Source organism: Scyliorhinus torazame, chromosome 19 (genome assembly GCF_047496885.1).
Source record: "Scyliorhinus torazame isolate Kashiwa2021f chromosome 19, sScyTor2.1, whole genome shotgun sequence".
NCBI classification, from domain to species: Eukaryota; Metazoa; Chordata; class Chondrichthyes; order Carcharhiniformes; family Scyliorhinidae; genus Scyliorhinus; species Scyliorhinus torazame.
Genome location: NC_092725.1, coordinates 131,895,946 through 131,922,547, shown reverse-complemented (window position 1 = coordinate 131,922,547; position 26,602 = coordinate 131,895,946). Strand labels below are relative to the sequence as shown.

Below are 26,602 nucleotides of genomic sequence, written 5' to 3'. Positions count from 1 at the left end.
ATTTTGAACATCACAAAGGAAACAATGTAATCAGATCTATGAGATGAAGTCATGTCAAAATAAATACTTAGTTGGATTAGAAAGTTTAGATCAAAGATACTTTTTACAATCAAAATTAAATAAGAGTTACTTTACAATAAAGTCATAAAAACTTAATAACTGTTAGAAAGAGAATATAAACCGAGAGACCAGAGCAGGAACTACACAGAACCAGAACTCAGAGAGAGGCGGAGAAGCAGAGAAGGAACAAACAGCTCAGAGTCAGATTACAGTCAGCTCGGCCATGGGAAAGAGACAGTGCAAAGCAGCCGAGCTAAAACAGCTAATACATCTAAGGAAGACTAGAATTTAAAGAGTAGGCATGGTCAGCTCGGAGATAGCCAGCAGAGCCAGCTCTCACAGCCCGGTACATGGGAAAGATAGGACACAGCAACCGAGCTAACCAGCGAATACATCTAAAGAAGACCAGGCTTTAAAGAAGATTGATTGTCAAGTTGGGCCTGAAGGTCCCTTCAACCAACCAGAAGGATCCAGAAGCAAGATCTTTTTTGTTTCCGTAAAGAAAGTAATTGCAGCTTTTAAAAGAAAAAATATAATAATAAAATAACTTAATTTAACCTGAAATAGTGGTTATTCCAAAGTCTACTTTACTTTCTTAGCAATGCGGGACCCAGGATCGATGCTACTAAGTGGTAAGTAGATGAAATCTTCAGTATGGGTTATACCAGGGGATAACTTGAAAACATAGTTTTGACCTGAATAGCACCCACTGAAGCCTGCATCGGAGTCAGGGAGTGAGAATCCCTGATCACCATTTAGAATGTCGGCCCTTTTTGGTATAGGGGGACTTCTAACAATAGTGGTGAGTTTTCAATAACAACGTCTTATCACTGTCCTCCTAGTTCACAATACTTCCAAGTCTTGCATCATCTTCGTTTTGTTTTTAATTGTGCTCTGTACACCCAGGTCTGGATTATTAAGCAAAGTTTTCAGTTATTTGTGTTTTAATAGGCTTGAATTAAGGAAATAAACTGTTGCATAATAGAATTCCAGCAATGCTAAAGACTAATGATTCAAATGCCAAATGGTTCAAAATAAAATGTCTCCCAGCGCTAATATTTTTCACTTAAAAAAACATGGTTTACGACATAAACATTCAGGCCATTCTGCTCCTGCACTCTCTTTAGAATAGTGTCCATTCCTTTATAATTCCTCTCCTTGTTCCTCTGACCAAAACATATCACTTTCCACTTCTCTGCATTAAACGCCAGCAGCGCCCGTCTGTTCATCCCATCCGTCCTTCTATGTCCACTTGGAAGTCTATCGTTATCTCCCTCACAGTTCACAATACTTCCAAGTTGTGTGCCGTTTGCAAGTTTTGAAATTGCGCCCTGCACACTCAAGTCCAGGCGATTAACATACATCAGGAAACGCAGCCATCCTGCTCCAATCCACAGCATTGCTTCATCCAGTTCAAAAAAACAATCGCTCATTGCCCCTCTGCCGCTTGTCCCTCTGCCAACTACCATGGGCCTTTATGTGTCCCAATATCCACAACACTGACAAAAACTTGTCCCAAAAGAGAACAAAAATAAGACTCTTAATTTTTGAAAACCCGATGATTATTGAAGAGGGAATGAAATCCAGTGCAGGTTTTCGTTTCAAAAATATTATGCTTCCCTTCACTATAATCTTCACTTGCACTTGCTAGATCAGAAAGATAATGATATGTAATACAATTTGTTTACAACCTGCAAAAAGCTTTATGGCAGAGAACAAAAAGGTACTTGAGTAGTTAAGGCTGTAATTTAACAGAGGGGTTCAGGAAGATTCAAACTGTGAGTACGACTTGACGAGTGCAAATTACATCTACAAACCGGAGATTAAACATGCCTTCTGACCAATCATTATTAATGTGAATGGGACTTCTTCACAAAATGAAATTAACCACGGAGAGCTATAAGAGAGTCATCATTTTAGACGTTGGGGCAGCGCGATGGCACAGTGATTAGCACTGCTGCCTCTCAGCGCCAGGGAACCGGGTTCGATTCCCACCTTGGGGTAACTGTGCGGAGTCTGCACTTTCTCACCCTCCCCGCCCGTGTCTGCGTGGGTTTCCTCTGGTTGCTCCAGCTTCCTTCCACAGTCCAAAGATGTGCAGGTTAGGTGGATTGGCCATGCTAAATTGCCCTTGAAGTGTCCAAACGGTTAGGTGGGGTTCCTGGGATAGGGTGGGGAGGTGAGACTAGGTTAGGGTGATCTTTCAGAGCAGACTCGATGGGCTGAATGGCCTCCTCCTACACTGTAGGGATTCTATGATTCTAAGTTATGCTTTTACTACAAAATAATTGCACAAAAGGAACCAATTTTATTTGGCCAAAATTACAGGGGGAACAAGAAACTGTATGGGGCCAGAAGCAAATCAGGAATGTCAAAGCCATTTTTGAACCTCTGACAAATATATCAGTCACTTGGTAAATGATCTAATTATGAGTAATTCAGGAAATTCATCTAAAAACCTTGGGCACAATTCTCTCATCGGGAGACTAAGTCCCGACGGCGGAGTGAAAACCGGAGTGTTTCACTCCGGTGTCGGAGGCCGTTCCCAGCCCCCTATTCTCCCGCCCCCGGGGGGGGGGGGGGTTTAGGAGCCGCGCCGCGTCATTTACGCGCGCAGGGCCTTCAGAGAGGCCGGCCCGCCGATCGGTGGGCACCGACCTCGCACTTTTCGCTGAACCAGGGTCACTTTTTTAGCCGCTCCACTCCTGGTCCAATCCATATAATGTCGGGGGGACCTTGCTGTCACCTTCCCACACTGGAAGACGTTGAACAATTGCCGTTGGGGCCCCTCTGAAGAGCCCAAAAGTCCGTTCCCGGCAGGAGCTGCCGAGCGTGCGACCTACCTCGGCATAGCCGCAACCGGAAGACCCTAAATTTTTTTTTACCAAATAAGCTACTCCCCTTTGATAAACCTCTCATACCCGACCTCGTGTCGATGGCCTCTCATTGAACTTCTTGTATATTGGAAAGTTTGATTCAATCTATACTCAAGTTTCTCCATATTTCTATTGCTTCATACTCGGCAGCTTCTTAGCGAATTTGCATTGCACCCTCTCTAAAAATGTTTACATTCTTCCTAGAATAGGAGGCCCAATATAGTTCTTGAACTAAGGGGCGGGACTCTCCGACCCCCCGCCGGTGGGAGAATCGCCGGGGGTAGTGTGAATCCCACCAACACCGGCCTCCTAATTCTCCCTCCCCCCCAAAACCGGCCCGGCGTGAGTCGCGCCGCCTGCCTCGGAGAATGGCAGGGCTGCCCAAAATCTCTGGCCCGCAATGGGCCGAGTCACACCCGTCTGTTGCCAGTCCCGCTGGCATAAATTAGAGTAGGTCCCTTACCGGCAGGACCTGGCGGCGCGGGCGGGCTCCAGGGTTTTGGGAGGGCGCAGGTGGATCTGGCCCCAGGAGGTGCCCCTGTGGTGGCCTGGCCCGCGATCGGGGCCCACCGATCCGCGGGCGGGCCTGTGCCGTGGGGGCACTCTATTGTTCCGCACCGGAGGCCGTGGTCCTCCGCCATTCAAGGTGCGGAAGTGAATCCCTCTGCGAATGCGCGGGGATAATGCCAGCATGCACAGTCGCTCCCGCGCATGCGCCGACTCGCGGAGGCCCGGCGCCGGTTGGCGTAGCACCAAGCCCCTTTCCCACCGGCCGGCGGGGCGCAAACCACTCTGGGGCGGGCCTAGCCCCTGAAGGTGCGGAGGATTCCGCACCTTTGGGGCAGCCGAACGCCGGAGTGGTTCACGCCACTCCGTCCCGCCGGGACCCACCGCCCCGCCGGGTAGGGGTGAATCCCGCCCAAGGTTTTTAAGATTTTGCATTAAAGCAAGGAAGATCGTGCATTCATCGAGTGACTTTCGTATTTGCAGAGCTTCACAGCCAATTGAGTGCTTTTGTATTAGAGACAAAATATTATTTCTTAGCTTGTGAACCTGATCCCCTGAATGCCTGTGTTTCCAGAGGACCATCCTGTTTCATAATAACTTAATTATATTTTAGAGGATATCTAAGCCAGAGATCGGAGAATATTATAGTTAGCTATCGCATTTCTATTAGAAATCTAGTGCTAGGAAACAGATAGTTGACAGTAACTTTGTAATTAAAAAAAAAAAAGTATTTAAAAAAAAAAAGACAAATTTTAATTTTAATTAATTGACGCAATGTCAGTTAGAGGAGTGCTGTGCTCTGACTGTGAGATGTGGCAGGTCCGGGAGGCTTCCAGCGTCCCGGATGGCTTCATCTGCAGAAAGTGCACCCAACTGCAGCTCCTCACAGACCGCATGGTTCGGTTGGAGCAGCAATTGGATGCACTTAGGAGCATGCAGGTGGCGGAAAGCGTCATAGATCGCAGTTATGTAAGTGTGGTCACACCCAAGGTGCAGGCAGAGAAATGGGTGACCACCAGAAAGGGCAGGCAGTCAGTGCAGGAATCCCCTGTGGTTGTCCCCCTCTCGAACAGATATACCCCTTTGGATACTGTCGGGGGGGATAGCCTATCAGGGGAAAACAGCAGCAGCCAGAGCAGTGGCACCACGGCTGGCTCTGATGTTCAGAAGGGAGGGTCAAAGCGCAGAAGAGTAATAGTTATAGGGGACTCTATAGTCAGGGGCACAGATAGGCGCTTCTGTGGACGTGAAAGAGACTCCAGGATGGTATGTTGCCTCCCTGGTGCCAGGGTCCAGGATGTCTCCGAACGGGTAGAGGGAATCCTGAAGGGGGAGGGCAAACAGGCAGAGGTCGTTGTACATATTGGTACTAACGACATAGGCAGGAAGGGGCATGGGGTCCTGCAGCAGGAGTTCAGGGAGCTAGGCAGAAAGTTAAAAGACAGGACCTCGAGGGTTGTAATCTCGGGATTACTCCCTGTGCCACGTGCCAGTGAGGCTAGAAATAGGAAGATAGAGCAGACAAACACGTGGCTAAACAGCTGGTGTAGGAGGGAGGGTTTCTGTTATCTGGACCACTGGGAGCTCTTCCGGGGCAGGTGTGACCTGTATAAGATGGACGGGTTGCATCTAAACCGGAGAGGCATAAATATCCTGGCCGCGAGATTTGCTAGTGTCACACGGGAGGGTTTAAACTAGTATGGCAGGGGGGTGGGCACGGGAGCAATAGGTCAGAAGGTGAGAGCGTTGAGGGAGAACTAGGGAATAGGGACAGTGTGGCTCTGAGGCAGAGCAGACGGGGAGAAGTTGCTGAACACAGCGGGGCTGGTGGCCTGAAGTGCATATGTTTTAATGCAAGGAGCATTACGGGTAAGGCAGATGAACTTAGAGCTTGGATTACTACTTGGAACTATGATGTTGTTGCCATTACAGAGACCTGGTTGAGGGAAGGGCAGGATTGGCAGCTAAACGTTCCAGGATTTAGATGTTTCAGGCGGGATAGAGGGGGATGTAAAAGGGGAGGCGGAGTTGCGTTACTTGTTCAGGAGAGTATCACAGCTATACAGCGAGAGGACACCTCAGAGGGCAGTGAGGCTATATGGGTAGAGATCAGGAACAAGAAGGGTGCAGTCACAATGTTGGGGGTATACTACAGGCCTCCCAACAGCCAGCGGGAGATAGAGGAGCAGATAGGTAGACAGATTTTGGAAAAGAGTAAAAACAGCAGGGTTGTGGTGATGGGAGACTTCAACTTCCCCAATATTGACTGGGACTCACTTGGTGCCAGGGGCTTAGACGGGGCAGAGTTTGTAAGGAGCATCCAGGAGGGCTTCTTAAAACAATATGTAAACAGTCCAACTAGGGAAGGGGCGGTACTGGACCTGGTATTGGGGAATGAGCCCGGCCAGGTGGTAGATGTTTCAGTAGGGGAGCATTTCGGTAACAGTGACCACAATTCAGTAAGTTTTAAAGTACTGGTGGACAAGGATAAGAGTGGTCCGAGGATGAATGTGCTAAATTGGGGGAAGGCTAATTATAACAATATTAGGCGGGACCTGAAGAACATAGATTGGGGGCGGATGTTTGAGGGCAAATCAACATCTGACATGTGGGAGGCTTTCAAGTGTCAGTTGAAAGGAATACAGGACAGGCATGTTCCTGTGAGGAAGAAAGATAAATACGGCAATTTTCGGGAACCTTGGATGACGAATGATATTGTAGGCCTCGTCAAAAAGAAAAAGGAGGCATTTGTCAGGGCTAAAAGGCTGGGAACAGACGAAGCCTGTGTGGCATATAAGGAAAGTAGGAAGGAACTTAAGCAAGGAGTCAGGAGGGCTAGAAGGGGTCATGAAAAGTCATTGGCAAATAGGGTTAAGGAAAATCCCAAGGCTTTTTACACTTACATAAAAAGCAAGAGGGTAGCCAGGGAAAGGGTTGGCCCACTGAAGGATAGGCAAGGGAATCTATGTGTGGAGCCAGAGGAAATGGGCGAGGTACTAAATGAATACTTTGCATCAGTATTCACCAAAGAGAAGGAATTGGTAGATGTTGAGTCCGGAGAAGGGGGTGTAGATAGCCTGGGTCACATTGTGATCCAAAAAGACGAGGTGTTGGGTGTCTTAAAAAATATTAAGGTAGATAAGTCCCCAGGGCCGGATGGGATCTACCCCAGAATACTGAAGGAGGCTGGAGAGGAAATTGCTGAGGCCTTGACAGAAATCTTTGGATCCTCGCTGTCTTCAGGGGATGTCCCGGAGGACTGGAGAATAGCCAATGTTGTTCCTCTGTTTAAGAAGGGTGGCAGGGATAATCCCGGGAACTACAGGCCGGTGAGCCTTACTTCAGTGGTAGGGAAATTACTGGAGAGAATTCTTCGAGACAGGATCTACTCCCATTTGGAAGCAAATGGACGTATTAGTGAGAGGCAGCACGGTTTTGTGAAGGGGAGGTCGTGTCTCACTAACTTGATAGAGTTTTTCGAGGAGGTCACTAAGATGATTGATGCAGGTAGGGCAGTAGATGTTGTCTATATGGACTTCAGTAAGGCCTTTGACAAGGTCCCTCATGGTAGACTAGTACAAAAGGTGAAGTCACACGGGATCAGGGGTGAACTGGCAAGGTGGATACAGAACTGGCTAGGCCATAGAAGGCAGAGGGTAGCAATGGAGGGATGCTTTTCTAATTGGAGGGCTGTGACCAGTGGTGTTCCACAGGGATCAGTGCTGGGACCTTTGCTCTTTGTAGTATATATAAATGATTTGGAGGAAAATGTAACTGGTCTGATTAGTAAGTTTGCAGACGACACAAAGGTTGGTGGAATTGCGGATAGCGATGAGGACTGTCTGAGGATACAGCAGGATTTAGATTGTCTGGAGACTTGGGCGGAGATATGGCAGATGGAGTTTAACCTGGACAAATGTGAGGTAATGCATTTTGGAAGGGCTAATGCAGGTAGGGAATATACGGTGAATGGTAGAACCCTCAAGAGTATTGAAAGTCAAAGAGATCTAGGAGTACAGGTCCACAGATCACTGAAAGGGGCTACACAGGTGGAGAAGGTGGTCAAGAAGGCATACGGCATGCTTGCCTTCATTGGCCGGGGCATTGAGTATAAGAATTGGCAAGTCATGTTGCAGCTGTATAGAACCTTAGTTAGGCCACACTTGGAGTATAGTGTTCAATTCTGGTCGCCACACTACCAGAAGGATGTGGAGGCTTTAGAGAGGGTGCAGAAGAGATTTACCAGAATGTTGCCTGGTATGGAGGGCATAAGCTATGAGGAGCGATTGAATAAACTCGGTTTGTTCTCACTGGAACGAAGGAGGTTGAGGGGCGACCTGATAGAGGTATACAAAATTATGAGGGGCATAGACAGAGTGGATAGTCAGAGGCTTTTCCCCAGGGTAGAGGGGTCAATTACTAGGGGGCATAGGTTTAAGGTGAGAGGGGCAAAGTTTAGAGTAGATGTACGAGGCAAGTTTTTTACGCAGAGGGTAGTGGGTGCCTGGAACTCACTACCGGAGGAGGTAGTGGAGGCAGGGACGATAGGGACATTTAAGGGGCATCTTGACAAATATATGAATAGGATGGGAATAGAAGGATACGGACCCAGGAAGTGTAGAAGATTGTAGTTTAGTCGGGCAGTATGGTCGGCACGGGCTTGGAGGGCCGAAGGGCCTGTTCCTGTGCTGTACATTTCTTTGTTCTTTGTTCTTTGTTTCAATTCAAAATATAATTACTGCTGGTTTTGCTCAATTAAAACGTGCAACCTCCAGTCACCGGACGCTAAATTCCATCCACCACTTTGAAGCTTATTCTCCATTTTATCAGTAACCCTTTGCAGCCTCCTTATAGACTAAACTTTTTTTTGTTGCTCTATCTTGAAATTTCAATATCATTTCCTCTGATATGCATGATATGTTAATGTATCTGAAATGTATCCTACAGAAGCTAAAGAAATTCAGCATGTCTGCATCGATTCTCACAAAGTTCTACAGATGTGCCGTAGAGAGCACCCTATGCAGCTGTATCACCTCGGCCAAGATCGCAAGAAATTGCAGAGTGTGTGGTGAACTCAGCCCAATGCATCGCACAAGCTTGCCACCCTCCCATTGATTCTGTTTACACCTCCCGCTGCCTCAGGAAGGCAGACAGCATTATCAGAGACTCCTCCCACCCAGGCTTTGCCTTCTTCTAGACCCTTCCATCAGGCAGAAGATACAGAAGTCTGAAGACCCGTACATCCAGACATAGGAAAAGCTTCTTCCCCATAGCTACTAGACTCCTCAACGACTCTCCCTCGAACTGATCTGCTCCCTGTAAGAACACTATTCACGATGCCTATGCTGTTCTTGCTCATGTATTTGCTTTGTTTGGCCCCTTGTTCCGCACTGTAACCAATCACATGTTTGTCGATGTATCATTTGTCAACGTACTCGGTCGATTATTCTTTTTTTTTTGTCTACTATGTATGTACTGTGTATTCCCTTGGCCGCAGAAAAAATGGAATCATAGAATTTACAGTGCAGGAGGCTATTCAGCCCATCGAGTCTGCACCGGCCCTTGGAAAGAGCACCTTGCCTGAGCCCATACCTCCACCCTATCCCCGTAACCCCACATAACCTTTTTTTTGGACACTAAGGGCAATTTAGCGGACACTAAGGGCAATTCAGCGTAGTCAATCCACCTAACCTGCACATCTTTGGACTGTGGGAGGAAACCGGAGCATCCGGAGGAAACCCACACAGACACGGGGAGAACGGGCAGACGGATCCGCATAGACAGTGACCCAAGGCGGGAATCGAACCTGGGACCCTGAAGCCGCGAAGCAACTGTGCTAACCACTATGCTACCGTGCTGAAAATACTTTTCACTGTACTTCGGTACATGTGACAATAAATCAAATCAATCCGTCAAATCTGATATACACGGCAATCAGAAATGGCCCCAGATCTATGAGGTTTGCCAGGCATGACTGCTCATTTTTAACTCTCGTGTTGGGTACTCCTGCTTACTCTTTAGGTATATGGTGATTTCATCCTTAATTAAAATTAATTACCGTGACCAGCCTGCAATTACCAAAATTAACTTTTTTTTAAAACAGGCAATATGTCGGTTGCTCTTCAGTCCGCCAGCAGGCATTTGCACTCAGAGTCCTGAATTATAATTGTGAGAGCCATGGCAATTTCCTCCTTCATCCCTCAATCTCTGAGGATACATCTCATCACCTTGTCTTCCTTTAGCCTAACCAATATATCTAAACCTTGTTTTTTCATTCATTTTACTCTCAAATACTTCAGGTTTACTCCCTCTCTGATATTTGCAAAGTCAAATTGCATGCTCACGTAGGAGCTACCAAAGAAATTGCAGCAGAAACATTGATGTGGGAAGTCATACACAGGTTATTAGTAGATTAAAAGAAAGTACAGGGCCTGAATTTGCTTACTCTATCATATACTCCAGGTTTTTAAATGGCAAGCAATGTGGGTGGTGAAGTAACTGGAGGGGGTGGGGGGACTGGGACTTTGCACAGAAACCCGGCTGAGTGGGCAGTGCCATTTACATCTGGAGCTGAACGGATGCCAAGAGGTGAGCGCAGAGGGAATGGGGGTGGGGGTGAGAAGTGGGACAAGTGGATTAGGCGAGGGCGGTGGGGAAGGAGCTTGGTAATGGGGCAAAGATGAAATGAGAAAGAGTTGGGTGAGGGGGTGAGGGGCAAAGGGGAGTTGAGGGGATTGACGTTGCTCCGCACGCTGAGGATTGGTGTAGATTCCATTCACAGCGCCTTCACCGCAGCGGCTTCTCAGAGTGTCAGCCTCACCCCACCTCGGCTTGGGGATGGGCTGGCATCGTCTGTGGCACCCAAATCCCGAGAGGGGGAAGGACGGGTTGTTCACACGGGCAGCATGGTTGGCGCAGGCTTGGAGGGTCGAAGGGCCTGTTCCTGTGCTGTACCTTTCTTGGTTCTCTCAACAGTTGCGGCATGACTTGGAATATATCTCCAGTAGATCTTTCAAATGCCACATGGTACATTAGAAAATTACAAACTAGCCTTTGGAACATTTCCATGGGTCTGGACTTTACATTTCTAGTCAAACATAAATTATCAGATGATAATTGATTTTGCCCAAGCTTTGCAAACAAAATACATGCTTCCCAAATCCAAACCGTTGAAATTTAGCATATTTCAAATACAAGAAAAACAGTATACGATGATACTGAAGACCAAACAAGTAAATCCAACGTACCAGCCTGAGGTAGTTCTGAAGTATACAGACAGGAATAAGAGAGGCGTAAGCCATGCTGTCAAGAGAGCCTTCCTGCAAACCTGTTAAAAATTAGGTGTTAGTTCAATAAAAATATATCTCCAAATGTCCATGCATATTCACAAATTAACCAGTTTTAGGCCATGAAAAAGTACATGAAGTTAAAGGAAATTACAACATTGCTATCAGGTCAAAAACAGGAAAGATTTTAATCAATGCTCATTACTCGTGATAACTTTCATCCATCAGTCACGCAGCACAAATTGGGGGTGCTCTGTGCAACAATTTCCTATCCACAAGGTTAAATGGACAGAAAATCACAGGCAGAGTACACAAGGTTTTCCTGATTAGTGTGGCTGATGGGTGAGGTTTCCCACTTTCCCCCTGGCGGCCACCATGTGTAAAACTGCCACCCTCATCTTGATGAAACCCGAGTGCTTATCAGTGATCTTAATAGAGGTTTAAAAATTTTGTAGGACCCAACAAATCCATACAAATAACATTAAGAAAATGCACTTTGCTAGCAATAGCCAAACATCACTGCATATTCGCCTTCATAAAATCTTCAGATGGGGTATACATTCTGGGCATTATCACATTAGAAATAATGCACAAATCAATCATGCTAATTGAAATTAATACATTTGTAAATATTTAACAGACCACCAAATGATCTGCCCCTTCACCTCAAAATAGTTTGACTTGTCGAAAAAATGTACAGGAGCAACCCTATCGTGCTACTGTATGGGATATCCAACAAAGAACAAAAGATTAACCCATGCTTGGTTTTAGGAAATCCCTAATATCAGGGAAAGAGTTTAAAACCAACTTCTATTTGTTTACGCGGCATTCCACTGAAAACGAGCTGTAATTGTGGAACTAAATATATAATTGCACCACATGGTTTTATGGATTCTTCAACCTGTGGGGCGTGCTAATGTAACAAAATGAAATTCCTCACATCTTTTTCAATGCCTGGAAAATGCTTTGAAATAGCTCAAACTATTTTCTACTGTCACACTAGCATGAGTCTACCATCTGAACCATTGTTCAAAGCATCTGCTGTCCAGAGTAGCCTTATCCTAAATCTAACTCCCGCAATACATCCAAGACATGACACCCCTCATCCTGACGTGCATTACATTTGCATATATTTAAGCAAATATACTGAAAGGTGCATTCACTTAACTGAATGTAGAGTGAGTACTCAGAAGAGTTACAAATATGACAGCAACATTCCTTCTAAAACAGGCAGAAGGAATTATAAAAATGAAATATTTAATCACTTAAGCGCAACAAAATTATTGCTCAATGTAAAATTAGAGTAGCTTGTTCATGCTGAAGGCACGATTGGCTGAATAGCTGTTGTGTGTAATAATGTCCATGATTCAACCCTATGATGTTATCGACAAAACAGTAAAGAGCTTAGATAGCAATAATTATTCTACACCGTGTAATAGCAACGGAAGTAGTCTAACCATTCAAGAATACTGTGACAAGGTTATTTTGGCTCCAGTTTACCAGTGACCACGGAGAGGACATCAAAAATTGCCCAGGTTTCCAAATTTCATCACCTGTGTTGGGGGGGGGGGGGGGGGGGGGGGGAAGAAAAGGAAAGATTTGGGTCACGTTGCCACAATTCGGTTACAAACCTCCTCACTACCTCGATGTTGCCCATCTGCAATGGCGCCAAAGCATTAAGAAACAAAAAGATGCATCAGACTTGGGTAAGTAACATGCAGATCCATCCTACCATATTGCCAGCAGACTAACCGATACTGCGCACAGGAGCCCGACAGCAAACCTGGTCTCGGGTTTGTTGCAAGGATGGAGATGGTGGGATGAGATACGCGCAGTTCAGCCTTGGAAAACTCAAGTTGTTTGGAGAAATCTAACCTCACGCTTTATACATTAACTCAGCAATGCAAAGCTAAAACTAGAATGCAACCACGCTCTCAAGCTGTTAGCCATTGCTCTTACTGATGTAAAATGGGCAACAAATTCAGAGTATAAAACAAAGAATTACTTTTCTTCTTCAAAAGATACATAATGAGAGAAATACAAAGTCAAAAGAAAATGTTAAACTTTGATGTCCCGCTTCTTGAAGACTTTTTTTCATGGCAACAATTCTGCTCTTCCCGTATTTTAAGCGGAGGATCCTGGCATCTTCTCTTAAAAGTTTACAATATACACGGGCAAAAACAATTAACTTACACTATAAAGAGGGGCGGCACGATGGCGCAGTGGTTAGCACTGCTGCCTCACGGCACCGAGGACCCGGGTTCGATCCCGGCCCCCGGTCATTGTCCGTGTGGAGGAGTTTGCACATTCTCCCAGTATCTGCGTGGGTCTCACCCCTACAACCCAAAGATATGCAGGTTAGGTGGATTGGTCACGCTAATTTGCTCCATAATTGGAAATATTTTTTAAAACTCACACAACAAAAACCACTGCACGCAGGCACGCTAGAAGGAGCAGAAAATTGCTGTCATATATTACAGTCATGAAAGCATAAAGCAGAGTGGGATAATATTTTATTTAATATGTATATATATATAAATATATATATAAAAGGTAAGAGAGAGGCAAAAATAGATTTTGGACCACTGGCTTGAGAAGTAATAATAGGAAACAAAGAAATGGCAGACATACTGAATAATTGCTTTGTCTTCACGGTGGAAGACACCAGTGGGATGCCAGAGCTCCAGGAGAATCAGGGGGCAGAGGTGAGTGCAGTGGCCATCACCAAGGAGAAGGTTCTGGAGAAACTGAAAGGGCTGAAGGTGGATAAGTATCCTGGACTGGATGGACTACACCCTAGGGTTTTACAAGAAATAGCTCAGGAGATTGTGGAGGCATTGGTGGTGATCTTTCAGGAATCACTAGAGGCAGGAAGGGTCCCAGAGGACCAGAAAGTGGCTAATGTAACACCACTGTTTAAGAAGGGAGGGAATCAGAAGACGGAAAATTATAGGCCGGCTAGCCTGACTTCGGTCAATGGTAAGATTTTAGAGTCCATTATTAAAGAAGAGATCGGGGAGTACTTGGAAGTACATGATAAAATAGGACCAAGTAAGCATGGCTTTGACAATCTGTTAGAGCTCTTTGAGGAGGCAACACGGAAGTTAGACAAAGGAAAACCAGTGGACATGATTTATTTAGATTTCCAGAAGGCCTTTGACAAGGTGCCGCATAGGACATTGTTAAACGAGTTAAGAGCCCACGGTGCTAAGGGCAAGATCCTGGCATGGATAGAGGATTGGCTGACTGGCAGAAGGCAGAGAGTGGGGATAAAGGGGTCTTTTTCAGGATGGCAGCCGGTTACTAGTGGTGTTCCGCAGGGGTCTGTGCTTGGACCACAACTTTTCACAATATACATCAATGATCTGGAAGAAGGAACTGAAGGCACTGTTGCTAAGTTTGCAGATGATACAAAGATCTGTAGAGGGACAGGTAGTATTGAGGAAGCAACGGGGTTGCAGAAGGATTTGGACAGGCTAGGAGAGTGGGCAATGAAGTGGCAGATGAAATACAATGAGGTTATGCACTTTGGAAGGAGGAATTTAGGCATAGACTATTTTCTAAATGAGGAAATGCTTCGGAAATCAGAAGCATGAGGGACTTGGGAGTCCTTGTTCACGATTCTCTTAAGGTTAATGTGCAGGTTCAGTCGGCAGTTAGAAAGCAAAAGGAAGGCAAATGCAATGTTAGCATTCATGTCAAGAGGGCTAGAATACAAGACCAGGGATGCACTTCTGAGGCTGTATAAGGCTCTAGTCAGATCCCATTTGGAGTATCGTGAGCAGTTTTGGACCCCTTATCTAAGGAAAGATGTGCTGGCCTTGGAAAGGGTCCAGAGGAGGTTCACAAGAATGATCCCTGGAATGAACAGCTTGACGTATGAGGAACGGTTGAGGACTCTGGGTCTATACCCGTTAAGAGTTTAGAAGGATGAGGGGGGATCTTATTGAAACTTTCAGGATACCACGAGCCTGGATAGAGTGGACATGGAGAGGACGTTCCCACTTGTAGGAAAAACTAGAACCAGAGGACGCAATCTCAGACTAAAGGGACGATCCTTTAAAACAGAGATGAGGAGGAATTTATTCAGCCAGAGGGTGATGGATCTATGAAACTCTTTGCCGCAGAAGGCTGTGGAGGCCAAGTCACTGAGTGCCTTTAAGACAGAGATAGATAGGTTCTTGATTAATAAGGGGTTATGGGGAGAAGGCAGGAGAATAGGGATGAGAAAAATATCAGCTATGATTGAATGGCAGAGCAGACTCGATGGGCCGAGTGGCCTAATTCTGCTTCTATGTCTTATGATATAAACAATATCAGTATATACGTATTCCAATATACACTTTGCAGTGAGCATCAGCTGCAATATGGCAGTTTTTGTGTCAATGAGTAAATATCACAGTTTCATTTTACTGATCTCATTCAATCACTCAAATTTTGTGTTCCGTACAAGAGTCATACGGACTCGAAACGTCAACCGCGTTTCTCGCTCCACAGATTTATCCAGCATTTTCTGTTTTTATTAAATTTCAGATTCACGGCATCCACGGTATTTTGCTTTTAATTTAATCAAAGTTTGGAACTCCCTATTATTAAGTTAGCAGGAACAACTTGCATTTATATAGCGCCTCGAACGTAGTAAAAAGTCACAAGGCGCCTTATCAAACAAAATTTGACACAGACATATAAGGAAATATTAGGGACAAAGGAATTGGGAACAGAAGTAGGCCATTCAGCCCTTTGGAGGTTGCTCTCTCACTCAATAAGATCACAGCTGATCTAGTTACACCTCACCTCCACGCTGGTTTGCTCCCCATAATCCTGGAGTCCATTGTCTATCAAAAATCTTTTTGGGTTGTGGGGGAGAGACCCGCACCGACACGGGGAGAATGTATAAACTCCGCACGGACAGTGACCCGGGGCCGGGATCGAACCCGGGTCTTCAGCACTGTGAGGCAGCAGTGCTAACCACCGTACTGCCCGATCAAAAATCTGTCCAACTCTACCTTGAATAAACTCAATGGCTCATCCTCCATTCTGGGAAGAGAATTCCACATACTAAAGACGCTTTGACAGGAAAGAATTTCTCCTCATCTCCATCTTAAAAAGGAGACCTCTTAAACTTAAATTGGGCTCCCTGATTCTAGTCTCTTCTACAAGTGGAAACATCCTCACGGTATCTACCCTATCAGTCCTTTCAGAATTTTGCACGTTTCTATCAAATCACCGCTCATTCTTTTAAACTCCAATGGGTACAGGCCCAACCTTTCTTCACAGCTGGATGTGGCAGGGCTGCAAAGCTTAGATGCGTTAATTGTAGAATTGTTTAGCTCTGTCTATTACTTGCTGCATATACTATTTTGCACACAAGTAGTCCTGTGTTGTAGCTTCACCAGGCTGACACCTCATTTTTAGGTATGCCTGGTGTTGCTTTTGGCATGCTGTCCTGCACTCTTCATTGAACCAGGGTTGATCCCCTAGCCTGGTGGTAATGATAGAATGGGGAGTATGATAGGTCATGAGGTTGCAGATTGGGGTTGAATACAATTCTGCTGCTGCTGATGGCCCACAGCACCTCATGGATGCCCAGTCTGGAGTTGTTAGACCTGTTCAAAGTCTATCCCATTTAGCACAGTGGTAGTGACACTCAACACAATGGAGGGTACCCTCAATGTGAAGGCGGGTCTTTGTCTCCACAAGGACTGTGCGGTGGTCACTTCTACCGATATTGTCATGGACAGATTCATCTGCAGCAGGCAGGTTGGTGAGGATGAGATCAAGTATGTTTTTCCCTCTTGTTGGTTCCCTCACCACCTGCTGCAGTCCCAGACCAGCAGCTATGTCCTTTGGGACCTGGCCCTGTGGTGGTACTATCAAGCCACTCTTGGTGATGGACATTGAAATCCCCCCCCACCAAGAGTATATTCTGCACCCTTTCTGCCCTCGGTGCTTCCTCCAAGTGATGTTCAACATGGAGAAGTACTGATTCATCAGCTGATTGTGCGCAGCATGTGGTAACCAGCAAGAGGTTTCCTTGCCCATGGGAGTTCAGAGTCGATGTTGAGGACTCGCAGGGCAACTCCCTCCCGACTGTGTAGCACTGTGATGCCCACTCCTGCTGGGTCTGTCCTGCCAGTAAGTTGGGGCATACCCAGGAATGGTGATAGTAGTGTCTGGGACATTATCTGTAAGGCATTATTCGGTGAGTATGACTATAATCAGGCTGTTGCTTGACTAGTCTATTGAGAAAGATCTCCCAACTGTGCACAAGTAAAGTCATGAGGACTTTGCAGGGTCGACAGAGCTGGATTTGCCTTTGTCGTTTCCGGTGCCTGGGTTGATGCTGTGTGGTCCATCCAGTTTCATTTAATTTTTCATGTTTTTACAGCGGCTGAATACAACTAGGCCATTTCAGAGGGCATTAAAGAATTAACCACATTGCTGTGGGTTTTGAGTCACAGACCAGGTGTGGACGGCAGATTTCCTTCCCTAAGGGACACTAGTGAAGCAGGTGGGTTTTTACGACATTCGACATGGTGTGATTCAAACCTGGACCTTGCGTCTCTTGATTACTGGTCCAGCGACAATATCACGACGCCACCACCTCCCCTTTTTACAACTATCTGCTCCTTTTAGTCCTTCTGTGAAACATGTGGGTATTCAAAGAACAATCATTTTTCGGCTGCTACAATTGAATATGTACCTATCTCAACCGCAGAAATGCCACTTGAAATAAAGCTGTATTCAGTATTATTCAGAAACGTTGAAGCATCTGACGATTCCCATCCATTCATGACAGTTTTGAAGTGGTTCTTAAGCGTCACTGTCACAGTTTTAGATAAGTCATCCCAGGTAGTCAGTTTGCGGATGATCAGGCTGCCAATTGTAATGTTATTTTCAATATGTTCTGTACTGCTACAAACCGTTTCACTCTGTTTCATGGAAATCTGCAGCAGTACCTTGTGTGCATCTGGAGGACGAAATGCACACAATAAGGAAAGATAATCAAACTGTTCTTATGCAGTTCTATCAAAACGCACGTAAGCAGAGATGTCACACCATTGCTCCAATCACTATGAAATGTAATTCTCGAATCAAAAGCAAAATCTTCTGCTCAGAAACAAAAAAAAAACCTCAGAAATTATGCTGCCGGCAAGTTTGAAAACAATTTTGTTGAAGTATTCAATTCCGGCCTTGGGTGACTGTCTGCATGGGTCCCACAGTCCAAAGATGTGCAGTTTAGATGGATTGGCCAGCTAAATCGCCCCTTCGTGTCCAAAAGGTTGGGTGGGGTTACTGGGATAGGGTGGAGGCATGGGCTTAGATGAGGTGCTGTTTCCAAGGGCCGGTGCCGACTCAATGGGCCAAATGGCCTCCTTCTGCACTGTAAATTTTATATGTTCCAAAAAGAGAGTTTTGCTCTTGCAATCTTACACTGAGGTGCAGTTTAATAAATGCAGTGGCTCATCTTCAGTGGCCTTCAACTGATCCATGATATAAAGACTGAGAGAGTTCAATGCTCTCTCAATTCAGGTGACATCTGTGATTTATCCCCAAGGTATTTATAACATTGATGGTGAAATAAAACAGAGGATGGTTTTTCATTGTTAACATTACTAACATACTAAAGCACGTGGATTCTCCAATTCACCAGGCATATTTCAGTGGTTTTTTGTTTTGTTTTATCATGTCTTCATTAAGATTAGGGGTGTTTGTGTAAAAGAATAAAACCCTTTACCACCGGGCAGCTAGTGTCAGTATCAAGCATTCCCAAGGTCAAGGTCAGCACGGTAGCACAAGTGACTAGCACTGTGGCTTCACAACGCCAGGGTCTCAGGTTCGATTCCCCGCTGGGTCACTGTCTGTGCGGAGTCTGCACGTTCTCCCCGTGTCTGTGTGGGTTTCCTCCGGGCGCTCCGGTTTCCTCCCACAGTCCAAAGACGTGCAGGTTAGGTGGATTGGCCAAGCTGAATTGCCCTTAGTGTCCAAAAAGGTTAGGAGGAGTTATTGAGTTACGGGGATAGGGTGGAAGTGAAGGCTTAAGTGGGTCGGTGCAGTCTCGAAGGGCCGAATGGCCTCCTTCTGCACCGTATGTTCTATGTTCTAATGCAGACAGATTCAGTTCCTTCTTCAAAATCCTGACAACATCCAGTAGGTGAACCTTCAAAACATGACGGTGGTACTTCCATAGCCCACACCGTCCAAAATCTTCATTGCATCTCTGGACGAGACCTGCCACCAGATTGTACTGCCGGGTGAAAATAAAAACCAGACTGGGAATGTGTAACTCATTTTGGTGTGCACACAATGAGTAAATTAGTCATTAGTCAGAGGTGCTGGGGGAGGAGGGAGGGAGGGAGAAGGGTTCCTTCCTTCACTAGCAAGTAGATAAAGCTGTTATTAATTCAGACATTGACCTGAATGAACTGCACATCCCCAGCTGTTATACTTGACAGCAGCAGAGTGTTGCTGTGCCGTCACACTGCTCACCATGGGCGCCCGGAGGCACATCAGCTGAGTGGGGTAACACAGCAGCAAGAATTCAGCATAAAAAAATCCCGTTCCAATTTGAGAGAATAATCCATGACTGCTCAGTGGAGCCAAAAACGCCTCAACTGGCATGAAATCTTGCTACTTGGTTTGCAAAGATTCATCTTTTTTTTCCAAAGCACCCAGCGCAGCCTAGTTTCCACTCAATTCTAAGTGAAAACCTATCTTCACGCAATAATACAACAAATCTTGACACTTCATATGAAAAGAATGAGCATGTAATTACAGTTGTCGAGAATTTTCATAAAACACTAACACAGGTTAAATTCTGAAAATCCTAAAACTGGACAAGTCAATGTTAATTTTTTTTTAAAACTAAAAGACTTTAAACTACCACAAAGCATGCAAAGTTCATCACAGACCAAAGAACAGAGTTTCCCAGAGAATAAAACTTGCAATGTGGTGGCAATGTTCTCCGCACTGGATTGTTACAGCGTCGTATACCAAACAACTGGATGTTAAGGTCATTTTAGGGTGATTTAAAGAGTAATCAGATGCAGTATACATTTTTCCTTTATTTGCACAAGTACTTAATTTAAGCCTCACTCTAGGAAACACTGTGCTGTATGTACCACATGTTAAACAGGACAAGGCACTTTCACAATCACTACAGTAAAAAAAAGACAATTCCACAGTTCTAAACAGCATGCAACAGAGGCTTAATTACCAAAGCGTGTTGAAATCATTTTGGTTGCGTGGATCATCCTTTTCAAAATAACAGAAACTGCATCAATATATTTGGATACAATGTACATAACAGCAATAAATCAGTGCATGGATGACAGACTAAGGGCGCCTTTGAGGCAGCGGCATAAATTAACCATTTAAGGACTGCAGCAGCATTCTTCATTACGCTCCACAAAACATTAGGAGCTTTCGAATGTGTGGATCAGGGCTGCTTGCAGCTTGAATTCTTGTCATTTTCGGCAATTGCTTTTTTTTTTTTAAATACACAAAGACCATTATACACAGCAATAGGTAATTTGTGTAATTGGCCATATTCCAGGAGGGGGCCACAGGTACTTCTCTGTTAGAGAGAGAGAGAGAGACAGACAGACAAGCGGCTATATCGCTCGAGGGACACCACTCAGCATGAAGCACAGCACAAGGTAAGTGCCACGGAGTGCCACAGCTGGTACTGGAACGGAGCCTGCGCCATTGGCACCATTCTCACTACAAGCTGGCCATTTAGCCAAATGACCTGATCTCCCCCCCCCCCAATAGAAATATGCAACAGCATAAGTGCTCTAGTCTGGAGACAAAATAAAATTATGTTCACGAGTGAACTCTAAATGCCTTCTCTACAAAACAAAATATGAATGTGACATGATACCACACAAAGCAATCCCTACGTAAGTAAGCAGTCAATTAAAATGAAAGGAAAATGAATCCCAAGAGAATTCCCCTCTGCCAGGTTACTACAGCTATACGCTGATATATATTTAAAACTCCCAAGCTATTTCATTTTACTCACTCCAATTCTCCAGCAGATGTTTGCAGTCATCTGTGGCCACATCATGCACAGTCCGTTGACAATTATCTTTTCTATCTGGGTCTAAGCCTTTGTGACAGCAGAGTACTTCCAGGCAATTCTGAAGCAGGAAATGGGAGAAAAACAATCTGTAGTACAGCAGCTCCATCTGAGGTGGCATAAACAACCTAACAATTTCAGAACTGGAAAAGTCAGAAGGCTTAACGAGAGATTCTTTTTCTCTTTTTACTTCAATCGTTCAACATTTACTTTTTTTAAAAATGTATTTTATTACAAACATGTGTCAAAACAGGTTACAGCGAACAAACACCCCGGGGAACATGCTTCCCTCCAATCAACTATAGTCTGTACAGATTTCCCCCTTTTTCACCCCACCCCATCCCCCACGACGAACAGCCCATCAAACACGGTCACAAACATCCCCCACCTTTCCTCAAACCGCTCTGAAGAGCCACTTAACTCATACTTTATCTTCTTTAATCGCAGGAAGTCCTACAGGTCACCGAACCAAGCCGCTACCCCCGGTGGCGATGCCGGCCGCCACTCCTGCACAGTTCGCCGCCGTGCAATCAGAGAGGTGTAGACCACAACATCGGCCTTCCTCCTTTCCATGAGCTCCGGCTTCTCTGAAACCCCAAATATCGCCACCAAAGGGTCCGGGTCCGGCTCCGGGTCCACCTCCTCCTCCACTATCCTGGCTAAGACCGCCCAGAATCTTCCCAATTTTTCGCAACCCCAAAACATGTGCGCGTGATTTGCTGGTCCCCACCCACACCTCTCACACTCATCTGCTACCCCCTGAAAGAACCCACTCATTCTCGCCCGATGCATATACACCCTGTGCACCCCCTTAAACTGTATCGGGCTCATCCTTGCACATGTGGAGGTCCCGTTTACCCTACGCAGGGTCTCACTCCATGCTCCCCAATTGATTTCCCCTCCCAACTCCACTTCCCATTTCTCCTTGATCTTCACCACCAGCTCGCCTCCCTGCTCCCCCAGCCACTTGTAAATATCCCCAATTCTTCCATCTCCTTCCACATTCGGGACCGTTAAACGTTTACATTGGAACCTGATAATCTCGCTCTTGTGATCGATCATCCCCATTGTAAATATGGTGGGAAGAACTGAAAGGATTTTTTCCCCCCCAATTTCAGTTAGATTTGACCAGGCCAGGTAAATTTTGAAAACCTAGTGGGCGGCACGGTGGCGCAGTGGTTAGCACTGTCCGTGTGGCGTTTGCACATTCTCCCAGTGTCTGCTTGGGTCTCACCCCCACAACCCAAAGATGTGCAGGGTAGGTGGATTGGCCGCGCTAAATTGCCCCTTAATTGGGAAAAGAAAATACTCTAAATTTATATATATTTTTTAAAATTGAAAACCTTAACTAAAGTATTTCCCAAACTATCCCTTCCACATTGTTCCTTTCTGATATTATATCCTAATATCACCGCCTCAATTGAGCATGACTTTCCAAGCAGGAGAATATTAACGAGCCTGAAAAATCTTCCAATGCAAGCTGGATGACGCGTCTAATTAACCTCTTAATCCAATAAAAGCCAGATTTAGCAAGTTACGTCTGTCATTTTCTTGTTTCATTATTTAAAAAAAAAAATTTAGAGTACCCAATTCTTTTTTTCCAATTAAGGGGCAATTTAACGTGGCCAATTAACCTATACTGCACATCTTTGGGTTGTGGGGGTGAAACCCACGCAAACACGGGGAGAATGTGCAAACTCCACACAGGCAGTGACCCAGAGCCGGGATCGAATATGGGACCTCTGCGCCATGAGGCAGCAATGCTAACCACTGTGCCACCGTGTTGCCCTTCTTGCTTCATTATTGATGGACCTTACCAACAGAATATTGCCCTCAAATTCAGCTTCAATTTTTATTTGTCTGGGCCCCTCTCCTTTGCAGGTAATTTACCAAGAATTCTAATCAATGGTACTTTTAAACATGCTGCCAGAAAGCACACGACTTTGACCAGAACACATTTTGGCAGAATAATTTCCAGGAACAGTTCAAGCCATTCAGCGCCTCAAGCCAGTTCAGCCATTCAATTGGAAAATGCCTAATCTGCATCCCAACTCCGTCTACCCACCTTTGTTCTGTAACCCTTATTATCCTTGTCTAACAAAAATCTACCAATCTCAGTTTTGACACTTTTAAGCGACCAAACCTCAAAAGCTTTAGGGAAGAATGTTGCAGATTTCCACTACCCTTGGTATGAAGTGCCACCTCTGAACCGTCTGGATCTAATTTCACAATTATTCCCCTTTGCTCTCTTCTCTCAACCAGTGGTAACATTGACTCAGATCTACTGGTCTCCAGATCGCTGGAGGCCAGATGAATGGACCAAAATGTGCATCAGGACCCCAAGGTCGTCCCGAAGCATTGATTCCCCACGAAAATTTAATTTAAGATGGGCAGTTCCATTGCACCACAGGATGCTCGGCAAATGTCTCCGACGATGGTTCCACGGGATAGTTACCCAAGAAATGTTAGACAGAAAAGTCCGAGAGTCTAACTCCAGGGTAACTACAAAACTGATCCTCCAACACACACACAGACCCTCTCGCTCCACACTCGACCTGACTACCATCCCCTGAACAACTTTCCAACCCGACCTGCCAACCCACCCCCGACTACCCAGTGACACCTGACTGCCCCTCACCCCGACCACCGCCCAACATCCTACAATGTCTATGCAATCTGTCCGCATAATTGAACTCTAGTGTCACTCTCATGAATCTGAGTTGTACTCCTCCAAGGTCAATATATTCTTCCCGAGATGTGGTGTCCAATACTGAGTGCAGTATTCCAGATAGAATCATAGAATCTATTGTTTTTTACATTCGGTCCATCGAGTCTGCACCGGCTCTTGGAAAGAGCACCCTACTTTTTAAAAAAAATAAAGTTAAGAGTACACAATTCATTTTTTTTCCAATTAAGGGGCAATTTAGCATGACCAACCCACCTACCCTGCACATAGAATAGATTTCATAGAATTTACAGTGCAGAAGGAGGCCATTCGGCCCATCGAGTCTGCACCTGCTCTTGGAAAGAGCACCCTACCCAAGCCCACACCTCCACCCTATCCCCATAACCCAGTAACCCCACCCAACACTAAGGGCAATTTTGGACACTAAGGACAATTTAACATGGCCAATCCACCTAACCTGCACATCTTTGGACTGTGGGAGGAAACCGGAGCACCCGGAGGAAACCCACGCACACACGGGGAGGACGTGCAGACTCCGCACAGACAGTGACCCAAGCCGGAATCGAACCTGGGACCCTGGAGCTGTGAAGCAATTGTGCTATCCACTATGCTACCGTGCTGCCCCATCTTTGGGTTGTGGGGGCGAAACCCACGCAAACACGAGGAGAATGTGCAAACTTCACACGGACAGTGACCCAGAGCTGAGATCGAACCTGTGACCTCGGCGCCGTGAGGCAGCAGTGCTAACCACTGCGCCACCGTGCTGCCAAGAGCACCCTACTTAACTCCATGCCTCCACCCTATCCCCGTAACCCAGTAGCCCCACCTAATTTTTTTGGACACTAAGGGTATTTTATCATGGCCAATCTTTGGACCGTGGGAGGAAACCGGAGCACCTGGAGGAGACCCACGCAGACAAGGGGAGAAGGTGCAGACTCCGCACAGGCAGTGACCCCAGACGGGAATCGAACCCGGGATCCTGGAGCTGTGAAGCAACTGTGCTAAACACTGTGGTACATGCTGCCCAAGCAAAGTTTCGTACAGCTGTAACATATCTTTCACCCCTTTGCATCACATCCTTCTTGGGAGAAAGGCCAACATTCTATAACCTTTTAAATTATTCTTTGTACTTATCCACTAATGTATACTTGAACAGTTAAATCTCTCTGCTTATCCTCAGTTCCCAGCATCTTGCCATTTAGAAAGTACACTGGTCGATCTTTCCTGGATACAAAGTGGATGATCTCACACCTCCCCACACTGAACTCAAGTCACATTTGGTTCCCCTTCTGTGAGCAAATATTTGTCATTCACTCTATGCTTCCCTGTTAACAAGGACATGATTAAATGCAGATGGGACAATTAGAAAAAGCCTTTAAATCAAATCAGAATTTTCCCATATTTTTAAGAAAGACATAGCTAATATGTTAACAACAACACTCTCTCTTTTCTTTCTCAGACAACGAGAACCATTTATTGCAGAACAGAACTGTTGAACTCACTGGAACTAATAGCTGAATTTATAAATTTTGGTTAAACTTTAATGGAAACAGCTATGTGCATGTTCGAATAATCTAAACAGGACAAACTGTGAATATTGGAACAGGTATTTTCTTTTAGTGAAATATACATTTTGTTGTAGGGATTTAAGATGATACAAAACCTGATGAAGTAGTAAACAGTGATGAGGTTATCGGTTTCAGGATAGCAGACGGGATGCTGAAATTGGCAAAGGCATGGAGTTCAAAAGAGAGAAGTGTGAAGTGATGGACTTTTGAGAGGACCGATATGGAAAACGGAGCAGTTCTGAAACGTGTAGTTGAGGAGAGACAAGGGAGGTCAAAAATCTTTAAAAGGAGGAAGGGCAACTTGATAAGGTGGTAAGCAGAAACACACATGGGTTACTTGGGTTTAATAGCAGAGGAATGGAACGTGGAAGCCATGTTATAAATCACTGGCTAGTACTAAGCCGGAGTATTATGGGCAACTCTGGGCACCGCATTTCAGGAAAGACATAAAGACCTTAAAAAGTGAACAGAAAGTGATGAGGTTTAACAGGTTGTTAGCTGGGAAGAAGGACTCCAGTTGTGTGTGGAGACTGGAACAGCTAGGCCTATTCTCCTGGAAAAATGTGAAGCAGTGGCCTAACAGAGGCACGATAGGTGAAATGATGAGAAATTTTGAGAGAGTAATCAGAGGGAAATTGTTCAGTCTGGCTCAAGGCTCAATGAGAAGATTCAATTTAATCAGTCAAAGATCCAGAGGGGAGATGAGGAGAAGTGTTTCCACTTGCCAAGATCTGGGACAGTGGAAGCGGAATCCAGAAATAATTTTAAAAGGGTTAGTTCTCAACTTGAGGTTGAGAAGCATAGGCGGCACGGTTCGCACTGCTGCCTCTTGGCGCTGAGGACCCGGGTTCGATCCCGGCCCTGGGTCAATGTCCCGTGGGGAGTTTGCACATTCTCCCCGTGTCTGTGTGGGTCTCACCCTCACAACACAAAGATGCGCAGTCTCGGTGGATTGGCCACGCTAAATTGCCCCCTTAATTTGGAAAAAAAGAATTGAGTACTCTAAAAAATTATTATTTTTTTTTTTTTAAATGAGCTTGCAGAGTTTAGAGGGGTGTGTGGGTCTAAACATGACTACTCTCTCAAGGCACAGTGGGCTGAATGACATCCTTATGTGCTGTAGGATTTAAGGGCAAAGATACCTGAACCTTAAAATGTAACAGTTAACACCTAAATATCTCATCAATTAACTTCTAGCTAGAAACGTGTAGTCAGCCACATGATGAAGAATATTAATTCCTTAATAAAAGCAAATTACTGCGGATGCTGGAATCTGAAATGAAAGAGAAAATGCTGGAAAATCTCAGCAAGTCTGGCAGCATCTGTAGGGAGAGAAAAGAGCTAACGTTTTGAGTCCGATGACTCTGTCAATTCCTTCTTATTAATTCCTTCCTTGAAACACACCACAAACTGTATTGTGTTGGGTTTCACTATGCGGTTTCAGTGCACTGGGAGCACCTGATGACACTCATCCTTCACATTTACTAATTCAAGTAAATCTACACCTTTTGGCATTGCCAATATTTATGGGAATCATA

General features: G+C 45.3%; 1 protein-coding gene across 5 annotated transcripts in view; it reads right to left on the bottom strand.

Annotated features, from left to right (window-relative positions):
• The window catches only part of cttnbp2 (cortactin binding protein 2), a 208,846-nt gene that overhangs the window by 46,456 nt on the left and 135,788 nt on the right, over positions 1–26,602 (bottom strand). For 4 of the 5 annotated variants that reach the window (XM_072485237.1, XM_072485240.1, XM_072485239.1 and 1 more), the window contains 4 exons: positions 20,754–20,871; positions 17,433–17,699; positions 12,187–12,282; positions 10,691–10,770 (listed from right to left, as the gene is read on the bottom strand). In XM_072485237.1, the coding sequence (XP_072341338.1) occupies positions 10,691–10,770; positions 12,187–12,282; positions 17,433–17,699; positions 20,754–20,871 (561 nt within the window). The remainder of the gene's footprint in view (positions 1–10,690; positions 10,771–12,186; positions 12,283–17,432; positions 17,700–20,753; positions 20,872–26,602) is intronic. The other variant, XM_072485238.1, reaches the window with a different exon arrangement.